This window comes from Sylvia atricapilla, chromosome 2 (assembly GCF_009819655.1).
Source record: "Sylvia atricapilla isolate bSylAtr1 chromosome 2, bSylAtr1.pri, whole genome shotgun sequence".
In the NCBI taxonomy this organism is placed as follows: Eukaryota; Metazoa; Chordata; class Aves; order Passeriformes; family Sylviidae; genus Sylvia; species Sylvia atricapilla.
The window spans coordinates 66,898,461-66,922,541 of NC_089141.1; the positions used below are offsets into that span (position 1 = coordinate 66,898,461).

The 24,081-nt window shown below is 39.8% G+C and overlaps 1 protein-coding gene across 1 annotated transcript; it reads right to left on the minus strand.

Moving 5' to 3' along the window:
• Window positions 1–646: 646 nt before the first annotated feature.
• On the minus strand, window positions 647–23,378 carry OBI1 (ORC ubiquitin ligase 1). Its single transcript, XM_066313427.1, is given in 10 exon segments — window positions 647–1,555; window positions 1,558–2,895; window positions 2,898–2,965; window positions 12,489–12,577; window positions 15,623–15,798; window positions 15,801–15,870; window positions 17,510–17,544; window positions 17,547–17,600; window positions 18,565–18,700; window positions 23,212–23,378. Coding segments are annotated over 10 exon segments (2,124 nt in total). The 5' UTR covers window positions 23,284–23,378; the 3' UTR covers window positions 647–1,469.
• Between the last annotated feature and the right edge of the window lie 703 nt (window positions 23,379–24,081).

Below are 24,081 nucleotides of genomic sequence, written 5' to 3' on the forward strand. Positions count from 1 at the left end.
TTTCGTAAAGCTCAAAAAAGAAAAGTCCCAGTTCAGAATGAACACATCAATTGCACAAATGCATGCTCACATTACAATGGGAAGTGTAGTTCTTGTTCAAAGAGCTTATAGAACTTAACTCTACAAGATGAGGTAGTCCACTGAAATTTTCCAAGTGGCTATCACTCTTTTCAAAGGGACAAAAGGCAGCATATGGATTTTTCATATCACAGATATTGATGAGGCGAGGACATCTGTTTCTAAGAAATGCCATCAGAGGCCTATGCAGACAGAAAAACCCCTGCATCTTGTAATTAAATATGGCCTTAAAAAACCTTAAAACACAATAATGCAAAGAAACCAATTTTGCTCTGCTTCTTAATTAGGTCTCCTGCCTGTAGCAGGCCATCACATTATGTTGACCTATGCAATACTTTATGGAAGAGTCACCTCCAGAGAGGCCGAAAGCCATTCCATCAACTGTATCGATGCTGACACTGGAATGTAGTATCTAACGAGGAGGAGGAAGGGAGATTTTTTTTTTTTGGTGAAAAGCTCAGGTTTATGCTTTACGAAACTTAGGTATGCATTTTCCAAATTAGGAAAAAAGTCCCCCCCCCTCCCCTTTTTTATTTTTCTAATTCAATATTTGAGGCAACATCACGGATTACAGTGCTTATAACATGTTTTATTCAATTCACATAGAAAAGCATGCAGTATTAATGTAAAATGGTACAGTATTAATGTAAGATGTTCAGTGCACATTAGGTAAACAAATCATTAGCATACAAACCATTTTTATGGTCTATACAGGCATACTAAACACATTTTGAATAACAATGATTTTTGGGAACTAAATTAAAAATTGTGCTTAACTTCAAAAAGAGACAGCCATAATTGCAGTGTTGTGATGTTTCTAACTGAAGTGCTGTGACCCTGAAAACAAAGGGGCTGCTACCTTACACCCACTTAAAACAAAGAGTTTCAGTAGTACAGTGAAACAGTCTATGCAGAAACATTTCCTCTAGGAGGCAAGTTTTATGGCAAAACCGACATTAATTTATAGCAATTTCATGAATCCATAGGATATATGGCCAGTAGCTGCCTTACATGCACAAAATATAATCTTTAGGAATGGGAAATGTAACCTTTAAAACTAATTTTTACATAAATGACTAATTTGACAAGACCACTTAGAACTGTCAAGGAGCCATTAGCTGCGCTCACAATTGGAAGAGCATGTAACCTGAAAACTTAAGGAGATCAAAAACTCCCAAGCCCCAGGTAAATAAAATGCCCAGTCAAAGAAAAGACTCTGGAATGGTACTTCCTTGGGAAAGAGCTTGCGATGGGCAGGCGAATGTTCAGTTTTCACATAGTGAAAGCAACAGGATCAGATTGTATGGAAGTTGTAAAAAATTAAGTTCACCTGTAAATATTAAACATTTGCAGGTTTACAACTTTGAGTCTCGTTTGATTTCCAAGCAGAATCAGTTTTTGGTGGTTTTTGATGGACTTGCACTGGAAAGGCTGTTTTGAATTTTCCTCTTGGTTGACTGACTGACATTTTTATTTTCCTTTCAGCTGTAAAGGAAGACATCCAAGGAGGATTAATCTGACTTTGCAGATCCGATGACATCTTTAAAAAACATGAACCAAACTTCTGTTCCTCAAACAACCTTTGTGAGTTACTGAACAGTACATTTGGCGAAAAGTCCCTTTGAAATAAAGAGTTTGGAGGTTTGTCATCATTAGCCACTACATTTTGGCCTGTAAACAGTGGAAAGTGGTCATTCATATCTACGTCAGACGGGGAGAGGTTGGAAAAAATAGCAGGTTTCCAGCCAGTTCTGTCAGCCAGATCACTTGTCTCTGGACACTTCATGCTCTGCTCCTCATTCATCTCCTCCAGACTCTTCTCTGTTCCATTCAGAAGTTTAGCGCACTCTGCTGACTTTGAAGAACCATCAAGATCAGAGGACTTGAAATTATAGCATGGACTCTTGCTGTTGTCTGACTCGGACATCATGGAGTCCAACTCAGAAATTTTATCGAGGTAGGCAGCATCCATGGAGGTCTCGCTGGAGGTTCTTGTGCGGTTCATTTCAGAAGAGCAGAGTGTATGCAACCTCTTCGGTACACAAGAACTTGTTTTATCACTGCACTTTGCTGTTGTCTCATCTGACTGACCAGCCACTGAATTTTGCTCTGATCTATCAAAATCTAAGTTCTCAGCAAAATTTGTTGGGCAGGTGCCCCAAACCCCTGATTTTCCTGCAGTAAAACAGTTTAGCTTCTTTTTGCTATTGCAGCCGCTTGTGCTGTGCTCAGAAGAATCTTTGTTGCAATCATCTGAAGTGTCATGAAACTCTCCAAATTTCAGTTTTCTCAGGAATGTTGATGATTTCCTTGCATTTTCTTTTCCATCAGGGGTGTTCAACTGAAGGCGACTGAGCGACAGAAAAGGAGTGCATGGTGGTGGAAGATCATAAAGTTCCTCATTTTTGTATGGGGTACATTCCTCAATTTTATTCCACTGGTCTTCTAAGCAGGCATCCATATTTGTACTATTTTCATCCAGGAGAACCCTGTGACATCTTGGAAATAGTTCTTTCTTTGGGGCACACTGTGTATTTGAGCTATTCAAGCCATCTTGACTAGAAGAGCTTAAACAAGTTCCACCACTCGTAAGCTGCTCAAGACTGTCAGGACTTTGACTGGCATGCAAAGCCTTTTTCTCCTCAGCTTGGGTTTTTAAACATGCTGTATCTTCACTGCTCTCACCTCCTTCACCATCTGTGGAAAGCACTCTCTCACTAACAGCACTCACTGTTTGGCTTCCTTTGCCTTTTTTCAGCTGTAAAAGCTGACTCTCTATTTCTTCTATGTATTTATCACTTCTTTCCAGTGCCTTTTCAGACGATTCATTTCACGTTCACTTTGTTCCACTTTGGAATGAAGTGCAGCCACTGTAAACCTAGCAAACCTGAAATAAGTAAAAAGAAAGAAGAAATTAAGCTGGAAAAACACATTCTTGTGAAGGTTTGCAAGTTCATTTAAAGACAGAACGAAGCCTCTGTTAATTTGAAAACACTCTGTTAATTTGAAAACAAAAGTCAGAACTTCTCTTTGCTAGTTACGAAAAAAAACACAAAAAACTGAGGTCATCGCAAATAACATATAGGTGGAGATGATCCATGAAAAGACAAAATTAAGGTATTAGTGGTAGCAAGGCAATAACAAGCAGATTACCCTTCCAGGGGCTGGTTCTATCATTTCAACTCAAATATGCATGAAGAATTATCCCCTAAAACAATGGCAAAGATTTATGATAACATTTGAACAGTGGTCCATCTTGAAATATTTACATTCAATCATTTTCCTACAGTACAGCAGTGTTTTACAATACATTTCTTTCACAATGTCACCTTGTCAAAAACAAAATGCTGATACGAAATGCCGAAATTGCATTAGTCCTTTGAGGTGGTTTAAATACCTATATAGACCATTTCAATTATGTTCCTGTTAGATATACAGCTTTTCCTCACCCATCCTGTGGATGGTATATCCACTTACTTTGAGTTACTTGTTTTTCTGAGCTTTACAACCAGAACAATCAGATTTCTATCTTGACTCTAATACAAAAACCTGCTCCTTGTTGTTGTGAAAGTTGTGTGCTCGTGGGGTTTAGAGCTTAAGCGCATTTTCAACTGCCAAGATACGGACTCACCTTCCCCTCATCCTCCACCAGCTTTCAAGACTGACTTTCCCAGAGGGCAGGTGAAGGTTTCAGCTATATGCCCTGACTAATTCTAACCTGTCACTGACAGGTGAGCACCAGGGAATTCCCTGCTCCATCCAAGGCTTTCAATTTACTCTAAGAAAAAACAATTAAAGTTCCGATATTATTAGAAAGGACGGAAGGACCTGCAGCCACCCTACAACTCTGACAAATAAGGTTTTACATCATAAAGAAAGAACTATTCTGTATGTGGGCTTACACTAAATTTCCATTTTCCATGTTGCAGCTCCATGTTACAGCACAGGTTTGTATTTATTCTTCCACGACAAACACTGCCTGAAATTTCTACGTTTTTCTTTGTTTGTCTGTCTGTTCTTCCCTTAGAATCTCACTGAACTTACATTCAATTTTCCCCATTCCATCAGCTCACCTCTTCACAAAATGCTCCCACTGCAACCCTTGGATCAGTGAAATCTGAAGTTGGTGTATCTGTGGCATGCAACTATGCTGGCAAAACAGCTATGGATCCATGCATGCACTTCCAGCAAACAATCAAACCATATTCTGCTTCTTCGAGCCATGAGTCTGAAGAAGCAGGAAGCTGTATGCTGACAACTGCAATACAATGAACTGGACAGCTGGGGAAAGCAGTAAGGGAAAGCATAAACCCCCAAAAACTGGTCAAGAGTGACCAGATCCTGGTCAGAGGATCAGATTGGACCAGAGTGACCAGTGATGTATTCCACTGTTCAACTGCTCTGTATATTTCAAGAACTCTGAAGATTGTTGGTGTAGATGGCTCAGCGATGGATAAGATTTACACAACAGTCTAAGTCACTTCTGTCACAGCTAGCAGACCACTTTTTAAATCAGATCAGCCTGAGCTTCACACAGTTTTGGTATGTGCCACTCACTTCCTTGACAAGAAATGGCAATGTGGAAGTTCTATATTTAGTAAGTTTCTTTTTTCCCCAAAAGAAGCTAGCTGGACTGCAACTCAATGGAGGCAAGGACCCCTTCACCTCCACAGTACTTCCACCAAATTATCTTCACCTTCATAAAAAGAAGGCAGACCATTTTTCATTTGCTTACTCTCTGGAAAACAAGTTTTCCCAACTGCTTATAGCACTCAGTCCATTTCTAGCTGCATGCAAGATGGAAATCACAAGAAAGGCACAGAAGACTTTCTCTCTCCCCTATGAAAAACTAGTTAAAAGCAGAATCATAGCTCAAGAATGTTTCTATTATTTTTCAGGGAAAGGAGGTTACATGAAATAAGCATCCTTATATACAACACATTTTGGCTTATTTCCTCCTTCAGTTAAAGGAACACAGATTTTGGTTTAAGATACAGAAGGAGTCACTGTAGCAAAGCAGAGCCCAAGCAAGAGCTTTCCCACTTCCTAAGGTCATCCAGACTACTTTTTTGCCTTTCTCTAACTGACTTATCACACAGTCTTACAGGAGTAAACTACACTCCTTAATAAAAGATAGAAAGATGATGCAAAATACAATTTAGCTGAATAGCCAAGTGAAAGAAAGGGGAAAATGCTTCTGTAAAACAAGCAAGATTTTCTGAAGTCTCCTGTAACAGACATGCTGACATAAAAATTAAAACATGTTTACATTTATATGCATACCTGGTAATTCCTTTTTAATGGAAGAATGGTGTAATATGTTTATTTAATGCAAATAGCATTAGTGACAGCCTGAGATTTGCTTATGAGGAAGCACTGTATTCTCAAGTGTAACTTTTATAACAAGTGTCCTCAGGTTAAAAAAATACAGTATGTTGTTCAAAGGCAAATAGCATCACTAATATGTTAATTGTTGCAGAGGGATGTGCTTGGGAATTTTGGTTTTCAGAAATGTAACATATGACAAGCTGCCTACAAAGTTACTTCTGCAGTTAGGCATTAGAACAGTAGTTGCTTTCTGTGCTGTTTTAGGACTGGAATACATTTATTACCCAAATTTTCAAGGACATAGATTTTTAAGACAGCCAATTACTGCGGATAGAGGTGCTTTAGTGACTGATCTAGCAAGTCAGAAGAGAGTTTGAAAACATTCATATTTTGGATAAAGAAATCAGAACTTTCTCCATCTCCCCAAACCAAACCACTCATAAGAGATTTTTCTTTTTTTTCCCTTCAGATGTATATTTCTTTTTTTCCCTTCAGCTGTGCTATAGGCAAAAAATTATGGTCTTATAATTGTAACAACAGAATGCAATAGTTACATGAAAATAAATTTAGATTTCACCTGACAATCCAAATAAATTATATTTCCTGAAGTATTTGAATTATTTCACACTTTGTAACAAGGTGATGATTCTTCAGTAGAAGTTAAGGTATTAGTATACATGTGGTCAAGAGCACATATACACCAAAAGGAAAGCCATAGCCTCACACATGGACAGACTTTTGAGCGTTAGGCTCTTATTCTTTAGTTGTATCACAGGAACGACTTGGGATCTCACTGCATTTCAAGTATACCCTTCGCATAGAAAACTGCAAGCCCAGAAAAACAAATCATCACTCAAAAAGTGAGCAGGAACACATTTGGTGGGATTTGGATTCTTCAACACACATACCTAACAATATGTTATATCACCTAAAGTCTTTACATGACTGCTGGCTCCCAGGTATCACTCTGGAAGGATGAATCTACAGACCCTGTATCACAGCTACCAGTCCCAGGACCGTGTAGTGGATACATTACAGTGTCTGAAGTGACACTGGATGTCTAGATGAACATTTCAAGCTCATATTTCAGGACCTTTTCTTGGTCAGAGCCCTTTTCTTGTCCCAGCATGATTCTAACTTGACACCAATGAGAAAGCTGTAGTCATCTCTCACCTACACTGAGCAAGGAGAACTAACATTGCTGGACTTACCCTCCTCTGTATTATCCCACAACTGCTCCCTCAGTTAAGTTTGAGTACTCCTATCCTGCTTTTATCTGGGATACAGTTAATTTTCTTCACAGTAGCTGTTATGGGACTATGTTTTGGATATATGATAGAAACAATGCTTATAACACAAGGATGTTCTAGTTGCTCCTTTGCAGTTCTACAACAGAGTCCAGGCATCTTCTGCCTCTTGACCGACCAAGGAGGAGGCTGGGTACACAAGAAGTTGGGGAGGGACACAGCTGGGGCAACTGATCCCAACACACCGAAGGGATATTCCAGACCATTAATCATTACATTCAGAATAAAAAGTTAGGAAAAGAAGAAGTAAAGGTGGGATATTCTGAGTGACAGTGTTTGTTTTCTGAAGTCACTATTAAGCTCAGATGGAGACCCCCTTTTCTAGAGATGTCTGAACACCTGTCTGTCTGTGGGAAATGGTGAATGAATTCCTTGGTTTGCGCTTTGCTTGTGCACAGCTTTTTTTCCCTACTTAACTGTCTTTACCTCAACCCATGTGTTTTTTCACTTTACTTCTCTGCTTCTCTACCCACAAAGGGGAGTGAGTGAGAGGCTGTATGGGGCTTAGTTGCTGCCTGGGGTTAAACCACAACAGCTTCTGAAGAAGTCCATTTAGAAACTGTTTGGGAAGTTGAAGAACCAATTTTTCAGTTCTTTCTTCCTTCTCTTCTTACCCATCAGTTCTGCAAATTCAGCTTTAGGATTTTATTTTACATCAGTGACCACTAACTGCAGCACAGCACATCTTGCTGGCTGATTCCTTGAGTGAGTTTAAAACCACACAACCTCATCCAAACTCTTCTCTTTCTGGATAGCAAGCAGCTGCAACAAACATCTTTCTTGTATAACCACATCCCAAAGACTGGGGCTGCAAAGGTGCTATGGAACCTGACTCTCCAATTCCAATCACCTGATGGCACAGGCTGAGTACCACGCTGCAGTTCAGGATGCAGAAGCATGATCCACCTCCAAAGGAAACAAAAGGGTTACCACAAAAATGGAAAATGACAAGGTACACTCAGGGCTTATTACAGTTTGAGATAAGGGCAGTGCCAGAGCATACAACCAAACCCAGTCCCATCCTTTAGATACAAATTCTCTTTGGGTTCTGCAGTTAGATGGGAAGAAAGGTAGGAAATTCAAGAACAAACCAGCTGAAACACCTACCAGTTTCTACAGTACTTTGGTGATATCATGCACCAGCTGACAGTTCTGAAATTCCCCTCTCTATCACCTAGGAAAGGTGATCTGCAGAAAAATCTTGGCAACATTGCAGGTTTTATACAGCTGTCTTAAAAGTGTGTCATATTTGCATAGACATCAGAACTAAAAAAAAAAATTACTGCCAGATGAGGGCCTATTCCTAGCAAGCAAAAAAACTTCCAAAACGCACAAAAAGTCAAGACATACCGTCCACTGAGAACAGACAAGTCAGGTACACTCTTTGAAGTGAGCTTCTGCTTTCATGTAGGGGATTGGCTGGATTTAGACAAATATGCAAAGCCTCTCGAAGCATTTTAGCATCTTTTAGTGAATCATTACTGATTTTCCATGTAAAAAAGGCAGATTATCACCAGGGTCAGCAAACAGCAAAAGTTAGAAAGAATTACTTCAGTACTACCAAAACAAAACAAAACAAAAACAAACAAACAAACAAAAACCAAAAAAACCCACCACAACTGGAAAACCCACAAAACCAGAGTGTGATCTGAGTGTCCTTAACCATCTGCCTAAGGTTTAGATCTTCATGCCTGAAGTGGGCACTTTCTATGCTATTAATGGATTTAATGCTATGACACAAGAACTCAGAGTTCATTTGAAGACTGTTATGCTGCTTTCCTCTACTTTTAAGGCCACACTGCAGCTAGTCTTCGAAAAAGGTCACTCCTCTGGACCAGCAAACTTTCAGAGAGGGGACACTGTTGCCCAGTTTTCTGTCAGGGAAGACAGCAGATGCTCTTACTCTCTGCACCCTGGACACAGGTTTTTAGAAGCCTATTTGTAGGTCTGGTGAAATGCAGATTGAATTTAATAGTCTGATATGTGCAGAAATATTTGAGTTTGGTAAAAATTAAATGTTGTAAAGAATGACCTAGAAAGTCAAGAGGTTTAGATTTCAGTGTACCTGAAATCACAAATCTAGACAAGATAAACAGTCAAATGGAAGAAGAACTGTTCCTCCCTCCCTAAACTGCAACAATAAAACAACTTGCAAAACCAGAGAAAAGAGAATGCAACAATTTATGCATGTTACAGATAGTTTTCAGACTGGGATTTTAACTGGCAGAAGGAATTAAATATTTAGGGAAAAGACTCCTAGGAAGCCTAGAAGTCTGGTTCAAACGATTTGAATCTAACCATTCATAAAATACACTATACCCTGGAGTAGATGGACTTGTTGGTTATTTTCCTTCAGGTAAAAAGCAAATCCCATTGCCAAAAATGCTTTTAGATCCACTGTGCCCTGCCAATGGACCTAACAGTTATGTATTTCAAGTAGAGCTGGAAGTAATAAGGCTTTATTGTCCTGCAAAATTTAAGTTTGAGAAGTTTTTTGTTCTGTGTCAGGAAATGGAAGTTGCTGGAAATCCATCAGGAGAAAAGGTGAAGAAAGAACAAACAACAACCACAAATGAGTCAGATTTGCCTGAGGAATGGCAGACTAATGCAGGTCTTCGGTAAGAACCAGAGCAAGAAATTCACCCTCATTTGTCTTTCAGACCTGTGTCCCAACTATACCATAGTATGGTATTCTGGTGAAGGTCTAGTCTCAAAAATGTTTTGAGGAAAAAACAAAAAGCTAATCAATAAATCAGCATCATCAGTTTAAAAAAAGTATAAAAATTCCTGACATGCTGAAATATTGATTTTATTGACGTATATGACATTTTTCAGCAGGTTTTAATGGATAAGAACAAAGAAAAAACAATGCAAGTCTATGATAAAAGGAAAGTTTTTATTGACCACTGAAGGAGGCTAATTATACTTTTCCTGTGATGTAAAATGTAAAGTCTGTGTAACAAAGAGATCATTCCCCTGCCATTAGTGCTCCCTCTTCTGTAAAGCAAAGTCCACTAAAACAATTTTGTTGTGCTATTTAGCTCCAATGTCAACATGCACAAATGAACTTCACTTGGATACAGGACTGAATACTGACAAAACATTTACAAAGTACTTTGATACCAGTTTTATGTAGTTACTTTAGTTATTTGTTTAAGCATGAATCCATACCTGAGAATCTGAAGATAAGGAGTATATGAAAAATGAAACAACAGTGGTGACACTAAATTACAAAATCCAATTCAATAGCTATTTTAAATTACATTAGAGACCTACTCAGTAACTTTTCCAAAAATTACCTTCTGGAAACTTCTGAATAAAGCACACAGGAACAATTATACTGGCAAGTCCATATACTTGCACAGAAACTTAATCCTAGTGGCATTGTTGGGCTCTGATGCTTATGCCCTCAATTCCCATTTTATAGGCAAGTTAAAAACCCATTTATTGCAAGCCCTGTTCAAAGTGGGAAGCCTAGCTGAAAAACCCTTTAAATATTATCAAAGTTTGCCATCAGACCTGAAAGAATATTTAAAAAAGTCTTGATGTTACATCTGATCTGGATATTGACCAGACAAATGACCACAAAGATGAAAGTTAATTTAAAAATTCTGCTAACAACATTAAGACAGGAGAGACTTCTCACCATCTAAAGGAGGTACCTGGGATTTGAAAGAGAAGAATGGAGTTTGACATGCACCAAAACATCAACCTGAAAAAAGCCAATAAATGGGTTAATTCCCACACTTTGAAAGGTGACATTAAAAGCATAAATGCAAAATGAGGTAGGAAGGTAACTTTTTAAATAGTAATTTGGCAGAACTGGTACTGGCCATTGTGCAAGAAGTGTCAAGTAAAATGAAACAACTAAATAGGTATTGCAAGATATTGATATAAGATGCTGTAGAAGACAGAAGACAGTTTTCTTCTCTAGTTAGTGCTACCAAGACTTCACTTGCAGTCTAGTACCAGTTCTAAGCACTATGACTTCAGAAAATCACAGACCCTGGAGATTCTTGAGCGCAGAGCAAAACCACATAAACACAAGTTCACTTTTTCTCTTCTCAAGTCATAAGTATCTAGAAAACTTGGATAAATTCAATCTCTAAGATGTGAAGAGGAATGAATGGGTATAGGCTGGATGAATGAAAACTGCTAAATTTAATAAGCTGAAGGGCTTCTTTGAGGACAAGTTTTTCTTGCATGAATTTACATTCTTGTAGCACCACCACTAGGCTCAAACGAAAGGCAAGACTCAATAGAGCAGAATCAGGGTACAGAATTACAAATTCCTGAAGTCTGAACTGTTCCTAGGCCAGTTTAAGTCTGAGTCAATTCATGTCCTAAATCCCATGCACAGCTCTGGAGTTTGGCACAGGCCAAAGATAATTCCCAATAGGCAAGCAGGAAGTGATATTTGTTCAGGTCTAAAAAAAATTAATAAAAAAAAGCAGAGACACCAACAGGCCAATCTAGTGGGCAGCTGAATTGCAAGACAGACCCTGACACTGTGCAATTTGTAGTAACATTTGGCTGTATTTGGGCTTCTACAGTAGAAAGCGACAGGCTATTGTTTTAGGCAACCACAGTAAAGCATGCACAAGCTAGAAGAAAGGGAAATTGACTCCACCGGGGAGTTTACCTGATATTAGAAAAGTAAAAATCAATTTAGATTATCTGGTCTCTTTAGCTCTTCTTTTCTAGTATTTATTTAGTTATATCTATTTACTTTTTAAGTTTGCCATCCCTGCCAACTCACTCTTGAGTCATGGGAAAAGATATTTCATGCCATAAAAGCCATTGCCAAGGCCTTAAACAGGGCTCTATGTCATTAGGGGTCTTCAAGGTAGAACGTGCTTTCATGTATCCACAGCAAAAGGATCATGCATCTTCTTTCCTGCTCTCTAATGACAAGCAGTCTAGCAAGTGAGCTCTTCTACAAGGATGAATTTTTATCTTCCAGCAGGTGTGTTGCCAGAACTAGAACAAAACCCAGAGAGCTTTCTTCTCACATTACACAGGTGCCTCCCAACCCCTTCCTCAAAAGCTCTGTATAAACCTTTGACCAATATTGCTATTAGCTTTTTAATATCTAAACAAATGAGAGAAGAAGGTAGAAAACCAATGAAAAAAGGAAAAGAACTTTAAAAATATAAATATATGGCTACACAAAGTACTTCCAAGAAGAGGTACCTCAGAACACAGCTCTAATGAGTATGGCAAAGTTTTTGCTTTTTATTGGTGTCATTGGTGTTTTAACTGTTTAAAACAGAGCATTAAACACAGATGTCTGTTCTGAAAATGATGTTCTCATGCTGCAGAAGCTCAATTCTACCTATGTCGCCCAGACACAAAGCTATCAGGAATCTTCCTTGAACAAGGGGCTCAAGCCCACAAAATAAACCTTGAAGCAGCAAAACGAAGAACAAAACAAACACAGACACAAGCAATCAGATCATTTGCACTTAGTAAGAAACCTTCTACTTTAACCATATACCAGATTCAGAAATTTCTCCATAACAACTTAACTGCAGAATTCCACTAATGAATCCAATACTTCAATACTGGCCATGTAACAAAAAGAACAGCACTTGTAGTCAAGTCATATCCTTCACTGTGGACTTGCTGCAATTCTCTAAGTCGCCTTTCTCACCCACTTGCTGCTATTTTCTAAGTTTCATTTTTCACCTAAGTCCTAAGTTTTAGGTTAAACAGGCCTACAACAGTTAAACAGTCTATAAATAAAAGATAGTAGCTTTTAAAATATTCACATACTTTTGGGGTGATCTACTATCAACTTCAGCTTTTAGTCGCAAATTCTCTCTTAAAAGGCTATTGTTTTCCACGCTCAGTTTCTTATTTGCCTAAGGAAAAGAAAAGGAAAAAAATAAGTATACAGTGAAACAGAAATGACTTCTAATATTTATAGGACAAGCTGTTTTCTCCTTTTTAAAGAGACAGAACTAGAAATGTGCAGGCAGGAAACAGCCTTCAGACAGGGACACCACTTAAAAATCACCATGGGAAATGGTTTGCAAAACTGAATAGTGAACAGACATTTTTTATTTATATTCCCAAAATACATTGCAAGTGTCCTATCTAGGGAAATAAACACAGCTATGTTAGTTAGCACAGAAAATCATTAAGGAGATGTACTAATGGCAATTCCATGTTTTTTTTTCCACATGACTAAATACATTAAGTACATTAACATTACAATGTGCAGGTATCAGCAAAACTAATGTTGAACAGCTTCCCCCCTTCCAAATTAGAGCAAGATTACTTTGTGGGTTTTTGGCTTGTTTTTAAAGCATAGTTATCCTGTGGATGTAAATCCATTATGACAAGCTATTTGCAGTCTTTCTTTACTATCTTCCAGGACACTATGATTAAGATTCTTGATTCACAACCCTTCTTACTCCTTGAATTGAGGTCAATTCCTTCTCAGTTCAGCAGACACCCTTGTTAACAAGACACTTCATATAAAGAGAAGTTTTCCTGCCACCGTATTTCAGAACAATGAATGCCACTATCCTAACAAGCAGAATATACTCTTTGCACTAACTAGAGCCTGCTCAATCTCCCTATGCTAAAAACAGCACCACCAGTCCAGGACTTGTAATTCATAGCCTCAATTAGATAACGCTTCCACTGCATAATAAAAGTATGATCTAGAGCTAGATCTGAAGAAAGAGCTTTGCAGCTGGGCTCAGGAGTGAAATGTACTTTTTCAGAAACATCAAACAGCACAAGAAGAGAGGCAGAGAACTTTAAATGCTCATACGGATATGCCTAGCAACCTTTCCAGGTGAGGGGGAGGAGAAATGGCACAGAAAAAGATAACAAACACACCCATCTCCAACACCACAATATTCCTAAGGACAGAAGGAATAACTAGAGGACCTGTGGCAAAGAAGGGAAGGGTGAGCCCAGGGCTGAGTGTCAACTACTCGGTATTTAAAAAATAAAAGCACAAAAAACTATCCTGAAAGCAATGAATGAGAATTCAGGAGCGCTCAGTCCCAAAGCATCATCAAACCATTTGACAACATGGCCAAGCCCTTTCTGTCTTTCCAAAAACACGGTTCCCTCAGCTCCATAATCAAGTAAAAAAAATCACTACTTGGGTAGCACTGATAGGCAAGGCATCCATGTGGCACATGGCAAGGCAGGACTGAACCCCTCTGTCTTTCTTTCTGAGAGTGCTCTACCCTCCAAGTTAGTAATCTGCAAGGGACCCCACTTGCAGCACCATGTCTACATAAATGAGTTCATGTAACTGCATTTTTAATGAGTGCACTTAGTCTAGGCTTTGTCCTATGGAGTTTGTTTCACCACTCCCATAGCTTTAATGACTCCACACAAAGTACTAATGCCTGCTTTGGGCATTCCTATATTTGTCTGCTCTAGAACATTAAATATAAAGCTGCTTGCTATTTCCTGATTTAGTCTAGTTTTGAAGAGGAAAGTGGTGGCAACCACATTTGCTGAGGGTCTTGTCTAACTGGGAAGTGCTGTCTGGTTGAAACTCCTGGGTCAGGTACTGGCATGGATTAGAAGACTTCTGGGTCCAGATAGTGTGTGTGTGGGAAAGAGGTCTTGCTGTTCAGAATGAGGATGGGCAGTACCTGCTGACAAGTGAGACAAGGTCTGCCAGAGCAAACAGACTTTAGGTACTTATGGAATTGAGCAGCTGTTTAATAGAGAATGGATGGAAAAAAAGTGTTGGACTCAATTATCTTAAAGGTATTTTTCAATCTAAATCATCCTATGACAACGGTTTAAGAATTCTTCCCTAAAATCTATCTACGCCTCTATTTTTTAAAAAATCTTCTCCAAAAACCTATCTAAGCCTCTATTTTTTTTTAATCTTCTCCAAATTCAGATATTTCGTACGCTTTAACCCTTCTTGCTAAGGCTAAAGTTATACTGAAAAAATGAATCCTCTTTTGCCATCTACAAGTGAATCTGAAGCTCCTGAGGTCCTAGAAGTATCCCAATAACAACAGCAGAACAGTGCAATGTGTGCCTCCAAGTCTATAGCCAAAAAAAGTGTGAACACTATTAATGCTAAAAACTTTTATGCACCACACTTCAGTTTTGCAGGAAGTAATGCAATAGCAGAAATAGCAGAAATCAAGGCAGCATTTTGAATAAATTCAAGTCCAGGTTTTTCCACCTCGATTTCAAATTAATCTGAAATTTCACTCTTCTTCAATGTTTAAGGTGATCTTACTTGTGCCTGCAGGTATATTTTGCAAGATACTTTTATTTAGATTTATTTTCACACGTCTATCTCCTTCTTCCTTGCTTCTGCAGTATCAGATTTACTTCTATATTACATTAAGATGTATAAAAAGGCCACAGGTTTCCAGTAAAGGATATTCTGGTCATAAAATGCTGAAGCTTGTCTATTTTTGGTCATAAAATGCTGAAGCTTGTCTATTTTGGTCAAAGGGTCAAGTTACTCTGTCTCAGCAAATTGCACCAAAAATATCGGCTAGCAGGGAGGGCAATAGTGCAAAATTTGCCTCAGCCAACTGTACTGTGTTTGCCCACTGAATGTTGCAAAATAGATACATTATATAGATTATTGCAAGCCTGAAATATCTGGTCATCAATACTGTCGACAAGTGCTACTATAATCCAATTATTCAGTCATAGAGTGACAGAGGAGTTGAAGAAGAGTCACATACAGGACTGACTAGAACAAGCAATAACACCTGACACTTGCAAAGGCTGTATGGAAATACTATTATACACCAGCAGTCACTGGAATTCAATTTTGTCCTCCTCCTTCTAGATCTATGAAGTACCCGAAGGTCATGGTAGCTCTTACTCCCATTTAACTAACACAAAACAGTTACACAACAAAATAGCTGAAGAAATGTGTTTGTTACACTTATTACCTCCCTTAGCTTTTCCACATTATCCATCAGTTTTTCACACATATCATTGGCAGTTTTCAGCTTTTTGCTCCATTCCTCTGGGGTGTCTGAGCCACTGGTACTTGCTTCATTTGCTGACTGGCTAGTTTCCTCATTTTGGCAAGACAAAGCTGATGCTGCAGGATCCAGAAATGATTCAGCTGTATCTGTAAACTGAGGTTTTTGCCTCTCAGATCTTCTACTTCTTTTTGCAGGGATTCTATTTCATCCTAAAGGTGTCAGAAATACAGAGGAATTAAAATAATTTGTGAGATTAATTAAATAATACTGGCAAGTTCCCACAGCACTTTAGAAACACGGGCTCTGGCAAGCCCAGATGCATGCCTTCACTTACACATATATCTAAGTATGCTTATGCACTGTGCTTTAGGCAGGATTTTAATCAACCTGCACGCTCAAGCAAACTGAAGGTTTTAGTACAGGGAATCCCTTGACTACATAAAGGACCCTGAACAAACTGTCGGGCAGACCGAAAGCTTCAAAGCATTCAGCAACATGAATCTATTATAGGGCACTCTGTGGGAGGATTTCCTGTATCAAGAGTGCTCTTAAGGTCGTCCTCTGCTGACTCATTTGCTGTTATTTATGAGTGTTTCTCTCATATCATTCTGAGACGTCACATGTTAGGAAGCTGAAAGTCTCCAAATTCAAAACAGACAAAACACTGCCTGGAAAAGGCTGCTCCAGCTGCACCAAAGCAGCAACATCTTAGGGAAGACTCAAAATGCAAAGAACAAAGCTCTCAGCTGTATCAGTCTAAAGCCACAGGGAAGCAAAAACCTTCCAAAGCCTGTTGTTAAAGGGATAAAAGAAATAATTTATTCTGAAAACATGTCTTCTACACTGTTTACTAATTCAAGTGTATGAGTTGTTCATGGTCACATTACTTAAGGAGGCCATACACAGCATTTACATAAATCCAAGGCATATTTTCACAAATAATCATGCCTGCCCCTGCCCCCAGCACGAAAACAAGCATTTTAAATTAAGCGGTTTTTTTAAAGAAATTAAAAAAAAAAATTTACCTATGACTAGTTGTATGAATTTTGAGTTGATTCAACAGAAAGGCAGGAAGTGTCTTTTTCCTGACTCCTTCTTCAGAGAGACTAAACCTGAGCTATAGGCAAGCTTGTAGATGTATGGACAAGCTATAGATAGCTCTTACTTCCCCAGTGTTAAGGATACAGAGAGAGTCTATTTCCTTTCCCTCATTCTCCTCCCCACAACAGGTTTCCTTCAAAAATACATGATGTCTTCACATTGCTGCTACTGAGGAAACAACAGCTGGGAAAACAAACTGAACACATTCCTTATTAACAGCTTTTCATCATCTTCTCCAGAGAGTATTTTTTTCCAGCCGGAGATTCAAGCATTCAGGTCTACTTTCAAGCATTTACTCATTTTCAGAAAACAATAAAACAAAAACACTGAAAATTAACGTATGCCAGAAGGTTACAGTGGGCAATATTCTTTAAGAAGGAATTTAGTCTCTCTGAGAAACAGGGAATTATTTCAGAAAATTTTTTGTGTTTGTACTGAAGACAAAAAAAAAAAGCTCCGTTACACTAAATATGCATAAAGAAATGCTCCCATACCACCTGGGGCGGAATTGCCACAAAACTAAAGAATTGGCTGTACTTGGCTACCTGTTGTCTAGAAAGACAATTACTGTGACTTCAGTGGGACCACTTCAAGCACCAGGAAATGCTCTCTTGTAACCTTGGTCAAAAGGTGGCATTTTAATGCAACTGAATTTCATGTAGATACAGTATACACCTTTACTCAAAACCAGCAGGACTCAGAGGCTGCAGTTCATCTGGAAAGTCACAACACTCCCCCTGTCCTTACCTCATATTCTTTGTGGAGCAATTCAAGCCTTGTTTGCGTAGGTGTTTTCTGACTGCTGGACTAAATATAGGATCACTTTCACTTGTTCCTCCTAAAGCAACAACAGGACAAAAGAAGCACTGATATTGTTTCTTTTCAGTCAATTCAATACTAGTAATCCACCTTATCCAACTTTTCATATTATCACCTACAAATGCAGCTAATATTGGACAAATTTGCTACCATGGAAGATTTAAAATCCTTCCACTTCCAAAACAGGTTCAACTTGAGTATCTAAAAGTGATGTTTAGAAGTCAAAATCTTGATGCACAGCAGGAATAAAACTTCAAAAATTTTCAACTTTTTTTTTCTTAACAGCATCCATGTATTTAAGACCATACTAATAAAACAGAAGGGAAGAGGCAGAATATCAAGCATACATTTAATTAGTACAGGATACCATAAGTTTTTAAAGCAAGATTATTCACATAAATTTCTCTTAGAACGAAATAGCAGAGCTGATATTTTAGGTCAAATGCAGTTGCTGTAGCTATGTCTTATTCTGTGCTAAGAGTAATTTTCTTAAAAATAACACAAAAGGAGGAAGCAATGAACAAAACAAAACAAATAAACAAGTAAAAATACCATATACTCATTCAAGGTTCTGGATTGAAGTACACTATTTCTCAGCTAAATGCTGGTCTCTTAGGTGAACAGGTTGCAATGCATAGGTGAGAATGCATTTTTAATGCATTTTTTCAGTTAAAGGCATTATGTTTAAAATCAACCATTAGAGCCTTTGGGTACTTACTGTGTTTGGATAATCTAGCCATTAATATACACAGTGTCTTTGGAACTTTCCAGTAACATCTCTAATAGCTACAAGGTTAAAGATTTAGTTAATTCTTCCTTAGACGCTGGTTAAAAAAAAAAAAAAAAAAAACAACAAAAAAAAACCAAAAACAACAACAAAAAAACAACACAGAAGAAAAGGTATCCAGACATCTCTGGACTCAAAGCAATCTCCTCCAGCAGTAAATACCAGAAGTTATTTCAAAGCCTAAACTTGTCCTTACCTATAATTTCCTTGCAGGGATTTTCAGGCGTGATAGGAATCCTGCAAGCTGGGCACTGATTATTGTTCTTCAGCCACACTTCAATACAAATGGAACAGAAAACATGGTTGTTCACACAGATAACTGGGTGACGGACCTTTTAGCATTAAAGAGGAAATAAAAAGAAAAAAAAAAAAACAACAAACAGACTCTATGAATACCTTAGAACTCCTTCAAGTAACAAAATATGAAAATATACAACTCCATCTCTCAGTGCAAGTGTGTCGTCACAGGAAAGTGACACTGCTGTTTTGCAGGGCGAGCTTGGAGCAACCTCTAGACCCATAACACCAAATTTCCCTCTTATTGAAGGCACTGAAGGTATAATAATTTTTGCAGAACTAAGGTCCTTGTTTCCAAGAGCTCATTAATAACTAGAGCAGTAGCAGCACCTTTCCTTGACCCCACAACCTCCAAGAACTACTCTGGCCAGCAAAATGCATTTGTCTCCCAAGGTAGAACACAACCAAAGCAGGTGCATTTTCAAAAGCGAGGCATGGAGGGATCCCTACTGGCACCATCCAACAGTTAGCTGTGGAAGAGGTATCACTGGAACATAAAGTGTTACGGATTAACTTTAGCCTGTGGATAATCAGCTTCATGGAATCAGCTTTTAAAAGGATCAGGGCCAAACCACAGAGCTGAAATGTGAACCAGCAATCACTAATTCAAGTCTCCTGCTAGATATGCATGGCTACTAAATAAGTCATTACCCAAGAATGGGGCAGCTAACTGAAGGATTAAATATTCCAATCAGACACAGATTCTTTCAAGCTTTCCCTCCCCTTCCAAAACGACAGGGTAAACAAACTTTTAGAAAATATTAATGACAATGCATTCTCTCTTGTCATTTAACTACAAACCCTGTTTGAAAGTAAATGTGCATAGAGGGACCAAATACGATGAAGAAGAAAAAGACTTTATGCCTTACTGCACCTTGCTACAGTTTACTGTAATACACACTTGAATCTCTTACTTGTTAACATTAGCATTTGTGTTAGGGGTCTTCAAATAATTATTTGTTTTTCCTCCATTCCTGTCTTTTTCCAAGAAATCTATTTCTAGACACAAAGTGTCAGAATATAATTAAATTCTACTGTACTGCACTTTAGACCCAAGTTCAAGACAATCTTCATGTTTAAATGAAACTCCTCATCATTCCAAAATATTCCTCTTTCATTCCATTACCATAGTCAAACTAAAAAGGAAAAATGAAGTGTTGGTAGGGAGGAGCAAGCACCTGGAAAGGACAGTCAGTAACCACTTGGGCCAACAGATCAGACATGTCCTGCAGCAATCGTGCCCATACAATCAGCACTGCACAAGCTAAAACCCAAGCGTTTTACCACTGAAATATTCATGGATATGAATTAAGGCCCAGATCTGTCACCTTCTTCTCCAATTCACTCTCTATGCCTCTGTTACCATACAGGATTCACAATATTTTTAAGACCTCCAATATGACAGTCCTGGGAGTCAAAGGAATTATCTAGACAAACAGAAACTCAAGTCACTGAAGACATGAACTGAGAGAGACTTAACTTTCACCTCTAATTAAGGAGGCTTTTTTGGTGATTATTGCAAGCATTAGCACATCAATGCTTTGGAAACATTTAATATTACAATTTCCATAATTTCTAATCTAAAAAATCTTGTTATTTATTGCTTTCCTTTACACGAAAAAGAGCTTTCTAGAACACCTGCAGCTAGCAGGGAAAAAAAAAACCCAACCCTTTTTCTCTAGCCATACTTCTTTCTTACTCTGAAACCCTGAGAATAGTTATATGGATGGTGATTATTTGATACAGAGCAGAATAACATAAAATAATCCAAACAGGAAAAGACGTTTCATGAGTGCAGGTTTCCCCCCCGGGAGCAAGAGACCCTCAGTTACCCCAAACCTGACACAGAACCACAGTTCTTGCACATGAATGATTACTCCATATCTCTAGCAAAATAGTAAGTCAGATTTATTACTCTCCAGGGTATAATGCTTCTGATTTACACACCTGTACAAGTTTCATTTCAGGGCTGGGGGTTTATACTTTAGTTGGCTCAGGATCCACACAAAGCAATGCACACCAGAACAGCAAAAGCCACTGCTGAAATGTCACACAATGGCTGATGATGCCACTGCCCTTCCCACCGACCGTGACAGGCCCAGGGCGTGGGGGATCAGGACATACCTACTACTAAAAAAGCATTTTACTTGAATTACAGCACAGTTCCAGTTCATTCATTGACCATAATGTCTAGGAAGACTATGGGTTATTTCAGAAGGCTTGATCAATAGGTGATTTTGAGCAATTTCTTAATTTTTCCCCTCCAATATAATGCCATTCCGATGTACATCAAAATCCAACCCTGTAGACGTCTACTTCACTTTGAAAGCACTTCTGGGCCTTCAAGCAGCACGAATGGAGGAGCAAGCACATGGAAAATCAGCAGACCAGTGAACCAATCCCCAAACATCCTACACTGTTTCAACCAATACAGAGCTGTGTCTTGAGCCCAAGCAACCTGTCTACACCAAAACCAACAAGAGAGACCTTCAGCCATCCTGGGACAAGTAAACCTAACAGTCCGAAGCAGATGGCTTCTGATCTGCTATCTAATTAAAAAATACAGGTATGTCAGAAGACAGCCCAGACTGTACCAAAAGAATATTCACGTAACAAACATGAAATTAATCCAAGCAATTAACTCTTATTTTAAATTATTATTTTGCACATTTTGCCAATATACTTTCTGACACTGTTCACATTAACAAAATGGACTAATGTGTCTCTGCTGCCCAAGGTTTCAGCTTTGTTAAATAAATGAGTGGCCAACCCACTGAAAGAATTTCTCCGCAGTATCTCCTTTTTTATCCCCTTACCATTATGCACTATGTGAATAGTTTGTATCTTGCAATCAGACCTTTGCAAATTGTGCAGGGATAGCAAGAAATACATTCTGAGTTTGGGATGAGCCTTCTACTTGAAGTCTGTGCTACAAACCACAGATATAAATATGAGATCATGTCCAGCCTCTGTGATACTCCCTGCTCCCCCCTAAAAGATAGTAAAAACTGACAAGATTTTTCCTTAATTCAGGCTTAGCAAATTCCTTCCTCCAACCTTAACCCTGAGAAGATGGCTTTTTCTGGTGAAGTTTTTTAATGAAGTTCCAAGTTAGAGACAAAGAAAAAAGAAAGGGCAGTCAGAGCTGTCAGCTTTGCCAAAATTTAAACAGATTTACATGTCTAAAATGAAAGCATTCAAATCCTTTTACATGTATCACAAATAGATTCAGTTATACAACGTTAATGTACTGTCTCAGTGCAAGAGAGCAAGAGTGTGGAAGCCTCTTCCAGTACAAACTCAGGAACATCTAGCAAGGAATTTAAAGTATGAAATAGTGGCTTGGAATAATCCAGTGGCATTATAGCAAGATATGAATGAATACTTAACCAAACTGTTAAGTGCTTAGATCAGAAAGTAACTATGAATGGATTCAAATAGCAAATATCTTTGTCAGTTTTATTTCACTCTCCTCTTGTCATTCTTTCCATTTTTTTGCAAACTGGAAGGATCCACACTACATCATACAGAGTACACTTGGGTTATCCTCCATTTTCATTAGACAGATAAAAGAAAAGGAAAGTAACAGGACAGCACCCAGGAAGTCTTGCTCGGCTTCCACAAAAAAAGCCAAGAAATGAATAAATACCGTTGCTAAAAGTAACACACTGAATTATGAGACTTGAGAAAAGGGAGGCGTCTGACTACTTTCACTACCAGTGCTATGGACCTACTTCACACATCAAATGTGCCTGCTCTTTGTTATCACTCCCACAGAGGTCTGGGAGTAAAAGCCAGGCGAGGTAGAAACACACCAGACAATAAATGCCAGAGTACAAACATAAAAGGCTATTTCTCCCCTTTTAATTATTGTGCTTTAAAAAAAGAAAGCAAGGGAAAAAAAAAAAAAAAAAAGTAGTAAGGAATGAGCAAAGAATTTGAGAAGCAATTAGTGACAACCATGAAATTAGCTCTGGGGCTTTTAGAGAAGAACAGACTAGCAAGCCCTCTGCTTCCCGAGGGAGAAGAGAAAGGAACTGAGAAAGGGTCAGAGAGAGGAAACGGAAACTTTTTCTCCACACTGCTGCAGTTTTGCTCAATACTTTTTAAATCTACTTGGTTATACAAGCCCTCTTTGTTTCACTTGTCCTCCGCGACACAGCACCACGCTCAAACGCGTGCTCCCCGAGCATTTTTAACAGAGTATCCCCCTGGTACCGGAGGAGAACCCCAAACCTCAACACCTGGAGCCGCATACCCGCGTTTCAGCCATCGGGGCCCCAGGCCCATTCAAGCCCTCCCGGGACACCCGCCGGGACAACGCGCGCTTCCCAATATCCCAAGGGCGCCAGCAAACCTCGGCCGCGGCCGGGAACCGCCCACACCCCAATTTCCTTCCCCGCAAGGAGCCGCCGAGCCTTAAACGACACAACCCCGCTGGGGATCGGAGCGTGGGCCGCGGCGGGGCCCCTGCGCTGCCGGCCCGGCCGGATCTCCCCGCTCCCAGCCGCGGCCCGCGGGGCCCGGGCAGCGGCGGCGCCCTTACCTTGCCCAGGCAGATGTGGCAGGTGATGGGCAGCGTGAGGGACAGCGTGACGCTGGGGCCGTGCTGCGCCATGGCGGGCCCCGAGCGGCGCGGCCCGGCGCCAGCAGCACGGAAGTGCCGCGGGCGGCCCCGGCCCCCGCCAGCCCCGCTACGGCAGCCGGCGAGGCCCCGCCGCCGCCCGCTCCGGCAGCGCTGCCCCGGAGGGCGGGCGGGCGCCGCGGCCCCTCACGGCTCTGCCCCGCTGCCGCTCCCCCCGAGGAGCGGGCCCGGAGGCCGTGGAGCTCCCAGCCTGTGCACGGCGTGCCTGGGGGGAAGCACGGCGCCTTGGGGAGCGCAGGCACGGTGCCTGTGCAGGAGGAGGCCGACGCGGTAGCAAGGGGGATCTTTCTTTCCCCTGATAAACCTATGAAGGTTCCATCGTGCTGAATTAAATAAACGGTGGTTTTAATTCTTTTAATTGCCCTGAATCACAGAATCATAGAATTATAGAGTTACAGAATTACAGGATCACAGAATGTGTTGGATAGAAGGGACCTTAAAGATCTTCTTGGTCCGCCCCCGTGTCACGGGCAGGGACGCCTTTCACCAGACCAGGGTTGTCCGAGCTCCATCCAGCCTGGCCTTGAACACTCCAGGGATGTGACATCCACAACTCTGGACAACCTGTTCCAGTGCCTCACCACTCGATATGTAATTTTATAGATATTATAGATATCTATAAACCTGCTCTGTTTCAATTTGAATCGGTTCCTCCTTTTCCTGTCACTACGTGCCCTTGTAAAGTCTTGCCCCATCTTTCCTGTAAGTTCTCTTCAGGTACTGGAACCCACAATTAGGTCACCCTGAAGCCTTTTCTAGCCTGAACAATCC